The 5,075-nt window shown below is 46.4% G+C and overlaps 1 protein-coding gene across 1 annotated transcript; it reads left to right on the top strand.

Annotated features, from left to right (window-relative positions):
- LOC8059728 (probable folate-biopterin transporter 8, chloroplastic) lies at window positions 205–3,818 on the top strand. The gene is made up of 2 exons (XM_002461855.2): window positions 205–941; window positions 2,542–3,818. The coding sequence occupies exons 1-2, from the start codon at window positions 431–433 to the stop codon at window positions 3,594–3,596; spliced, it is 1,566 nt and encodes a 521-aa protein (XP_002461900.2). The 5' UTR covers window positions 205–430; the 3' UTR covers window positions 3,597–3,818.

Below are 5,075 nucleotides of genomic sequence, written 5' to 3'. Positions count from 1 at the left end.
CTAAAATCCAAGCAGATAGATTTTAGCATTTAGCAACTCCTAATTATTGATCCTAGCATGAACACATGCCGTTCAAGCATCCTGTGGATGTGCACGTGAAACCATCGGCATACGAGACGGACAGTGGGGCCCCAGCGTCCCCACCAGGCCACCACAGTCCACATCCCACAAGGCATGGGCACCAAAAGACAGGCACCCACAGAAGCAGCGCGGCCGTTCTCGTCTTCCAGAAGTCTCTCCGCCTCTCCCGCCCGCGCTTCTTCTTCTCCTTCTTCTTCCACTCCCTCCTCGAAGCCCGGCCGCACCACCATAACCTCTCCTCCACACGCCCGCCCGCACGTACCACCTCGCTCTGCTCTCGTCGCCTCCGCATTCCTGCCCCACATCCACCCGCCCACCCGCCGCGCGGACGACGGGAGACGCCGGCGCCATGCTCTGCCTCTCGCCGTGCGCGCCGCACCTGCACGTCCACCTCCACCGCAGCCCGACGGCGCGACCGGGACCCGCCGCCGCCACGTGCAGGAACGCGCGCCGACGCATCGGCGTCACGCTATGCCTCCGGGTGCCGACGACGCCGGAGGAGCGGCGGCAGAGGCGCCGCCTGGCCAATTTCCAGGACCCCTCGGCCGCGCCGTCCCTCAAGCCGCCCGCGCCCGCGCCCGCGCGCCTGACGCCCGCGGCCGAGCGGCGCGGGGCGCTGCGGGAGATGCGCCGGGTGTGGTGGGTGTGCGGGGCCGGGTACTGGGTGCAGGGGTTCCGCTGCTTCCCGTGGCTGGCGCTCAACTTCCACCTCACGCGCGGCCTGGGGCTCAGCCCCGCCGGCCTGCAGCTCGTGCAGAACGCCGGGAGCATCCCGCTCGTCGCCAAGCCGCTCTTCGGGGTCCTCTCCGATGCCGTCTACATCGGCCGCGCGCACCGCCTCCCCTACATCTCCCTCGGAGGTACACAGCCGATCCCTTCTTCCTCCCCGTCCCCCCCGTTCATTTTCGTTTTCATTTTTTTTTATTGTGTTCGTGCGACTCCAGCAATGTTGGAGCTGGAGGAAAGCCAATTATCATGTGAATGATGATGCTCGTCGTGAAATTATGTGCATTTCATTTCATTCAGTATTTTCGATTGGAGCTGCAATTGTCTGCATCTTCGTCAGGGTGAATGATCTCCAAATCATAAGAAAACTTGTGATCGTCAATATTCGAAACAACGAAACATTTGCAGGAGGAAATCTGGTTGTATTCCTCTAGTGATTGTCTGGTCTCATATATTTCACCGTTTCTTCAATTATTTCTACAAAAGTAAGAATGAATTTTAACCGATTAGCTACGAAAATATCTGAGCCGTTCAACACATTGAAAGCAACAGCTAGCTACGAAAATTTCTGAGCTGCTGAACACATTGAAAGCAACAGCTAGCTACGAAAATTTCTGAGCCGCTCAACACATTTCACGTCTCTTTCTGAAATTGGAAACACCCTGGACATTAGAGCTCGAGAACTGCAGTCAATTTCTCATTACAACATCTGACTTTCAGATAAAAACATGAAAAGAAAATACTTTCAAGCTACTGCTGTTTAAAGCACTTAAGTGTTTAGCACATAAACATAGGTGCCTTGTTCCATTGGCAATGGTATCATGCCCAGCACCTTTACTTGTAGCACCTATTCTGTGTAAAAGATGCGTTTTGGAAAGTGACATATGGAGCCTTGGGATGGAGCAATACACTTTCCTTCCTGATGTGTACTTCGATTTGTTGCTAGTCACACATTTCAAACCTTGTCAAGTTGGTTAAACCCACAGGTTACCCTTATTCTGTGGTTCTTGATGCAATGACGTGTGATTTACTCATGCTGCTAGTCACACAATATGAGTGCCGGTAAGCTGGTATTCTCACAATGGTCCCTTATTTTGTGGTTCCTATGAGAATATGCTGGTGGGACTGTATCTTTAGGACCACAAATCACTGAAAGCTACTGACCTTTAGATTTACATAGGTTGCCCCATCAAGACTACACAACTCATTTGTCAGTAGTGCATCACTGGACAGCTTCTTGAGAAGTTGAGATGCATCTCCTAGCACAAATAACTACAGTCTAATTGAAATACTGTTAAATTGTCTGCTCATGTTAGTTATACTTTCTGGACTTTGTCCTTCATTAGATTTATTATTTGTCTTGTGTTAATCTTTTTTGTGCTGGAATGCTAATTTTTATTTTTGCACATAATCCTTTGTTTTTCAATAAACTAATGAGTTGTACAATTGACTGTATCTGCAATCACCAATCAGAAAGTGCAAACCAGCTGCTTTTGGTTTATTGAACAATAAATTTCTTGCTGGAAGATCAGGACTAGTCACTAGGCTGCAATTATAATAAAAAGGTATTTTAGAGAATTATTTTATGATGCTTTTGTTGGTCCTGTGGTTTTACTGTCAAACTGTTCAGTGCCATAACTATTTGTTACTCAGCTGTTAATCAGAAAGTATACAGCTCACTTTTGGTTTTTGGAAACCATACAACTGACTTGAACTTTTGTTGGCTATGTTCAGTGATGCTGCAGCTTATTGCTTGGGGAACACTTGCAGTCACTCCAGTTACAGTGGATGCATTTCCAACTCAAATGGCATGCATTCTCATTGGAAATCTAGGAGCATCTGTCACAGAAGTGGTAAGTGATGCTGTTGTCACGGAGTTCAGTAGAACACAGAAGGCTGGTGTACTACAGTCATATGCATTCATAGCCCTGGCTGCAGGATCCCTACTGGGGAACTTGTCTGGTGGTTACATTCTGCTTAAAACACATGAACCAAAGATCATGTTCACAGCATTCTCAGTCCTTCTTGGCTTCCAGCTAGCACTGTCCTTAAGTACAAAAGAGACACTGCCAAGCTCTCGAGGAAACTCCAGAAATTGTCTTGTCAAAAGCTCTTTGGCAGCTAACTTCCGCAAACAATTCTCAAACTTGATGATAGCGATCAGCGAGGAAAGGATCTTGTACCCTCTTACATGGATCATGACATCCTTTGCTGTTGTGCCTATTCTTTCTGGAACCATGTTCTGCTTTCAAACACAGTATTTGAATCTTGATCCATCAGTTATTGGTCTATCGAAAGTTGTGGGACAAGTCATGGTCTTATCACTAACTGTACTCTACAATCGATATCTTAAAAGGATCCCACTGAGGTGCCTTACCACTGGACTTCAGATACTATATGCTTTGGCAGTTTTGTCAGATTTGGTCCTTGTGAAACAAATAAATCTTGTGCTAGGGATACCGAATGAGATTCATGTCCTTTGCTTCTCAGCTCTAGCTGAAGCTCTAGCTCAGTTCAAGGTCTTGCCATTCTCGGTTTTGTTGTCAAGTCTCTGCCCACCAGGCTGCGAAGGTTCTTTGTTCGCCTTCTTCACATCTGGACTGGTGTTTTCAGCAATACTAAGTGGAGTATTTGGAGTTGGATTGTCCACCCTGATCGGGGTGTCTTCTGTGGACTACTCAAGCTTGCCTGTCGGTATTTTGCTGCAAAGTTTGGCTGCATTGCTACCATTGGGATGGATATCCTTTGTGCCTGAGAAATGGACTGCCGATGATAAGGTTGTAATATAAAGATGAAGTGGTGTTTTTACAATACAAATTTCTAGGCATGATCCTGTTAGGTAGTGACACAATGTAGATGAATGTCACTCACCAAGTTAAACTGGTGAGGTTACATGTATAGGTATTCAGATTCTCTTCAATCAGAATAGTTCTTCTGATTACTGTACATATGCAATACAGAATAGCCCTTATACTTTCCTGCTGAATATAACACACGGTTGCATTGAATTAGTTCTCTTGAAAGGAGATTGGACTAGAAAATTTGCTTCACTTGCATATGTTCCCAGTTCCTGTACCATTAGATTAGTGTTGGTGCAAAAGCTGATCTGCAAACACAAAAGGCTAATACCCGATTCAAACGTTAAGGCATGCCAGCCGATTTGACCTTACAATCGACAAAGGTGGTAACTTGAACATTTTGGTCCCGACAATAGCGATGCGTCCGGATGTCACGGCCAAGAGGTGATCACACGGAACTCGAGAACACGCCGAGTTTGACTCGACGAATTCCTAAGAACTCGTAGTAAAAAGAAAATATGACGAAGACGTCGAAAAAGTAGATGCTGAAATATAAGTAAAAACTTATGTTTGATTGATTGATACATGTTTCATTACATGACCCTAGGGTCTACATTTATACCCTGTCCAAAGAGCTACAACCAGACACAACTAGGACTCGAATTCCAAATTAAGCAGAACCCGTATACAAAACGAATTCTAATAACTAAGAAAAACATTAAACTATCCCTCGTAACCGATCGGGACACTATCACGAGTCAATCGGCAATCCTCCGCGCTTTTCTCCATAGTCATCGGCAGACTACCTGTTACAGCTATCAGCAAACACCGGCACTGATAATCGGCACGAATATGTCATCACTTCTGGACTTAGTCGTATCCGGTTGTCTCCTCATCGGCAACCACCTTCATCGGCAACTTCCCTGTAGACTAGTTACCATTGCTTCATCTGCCGATCTACATTTTATTAACTCCAGGTACGTGTCAAAAGATACGTGTCCAAAAATGGTGTCAACACATGCCCCCCAATTTCGGAGTATAAAATCATTAATGCTCCAAAATTCTCTACAGTAATGATGCCTTTCTGCAATTACTTCTCCCAATTTGGTAATCAGCCGTCAAATCTGAACAACCTTGGCCCGATTCCCCTGCAAATTCCTCGAACCTCTCAACTTCCCCAATCGAATCTCCCCACATATGCGCTCATCGGCAATATTACCGTTGGAGAGATCTGCCGATGGGCCGACCAGGCGATCTTGCAGAGTAAAATATCTCCAAAACTATGACCGCTTGCTGTCAAATCACCTGCGCAATCCCTTGATTACCGTGCGAACAGTTACCATATCCACCTGAACACCCTCGGATTTCACGGATGCGGCAAAGAGATAAGTCAGATTTGCCCCTGCCCGTTTTGTCCTATAAATACTTCCTTCTCCGATACTCTTTCTCCATCTTGTCATTCTATAGCCC

The sequence above is a fragment of the Sorghum bicolor genome, chromosome 2 (genome assembly GCF_000003195.3).
Source record: "Sorghum bicolor cultivar BTx623 chromosome 2, Sorghum_bicolor_NCBIv3, whole genome shotgun sequence".
In the NCBI taxonomy this organism is placed as follows: Eukaryota; Viridiplantae; Streptophyta; class Magnoliopsida; order Poales; family Poaceae; genus Sorghum; species Sorghum bicolor.
The sequence above is the reverse complement of the archived record's forward strand: the minus strand, read 5'-3'. Positions and strand labels throughout refer to the sequence as shown.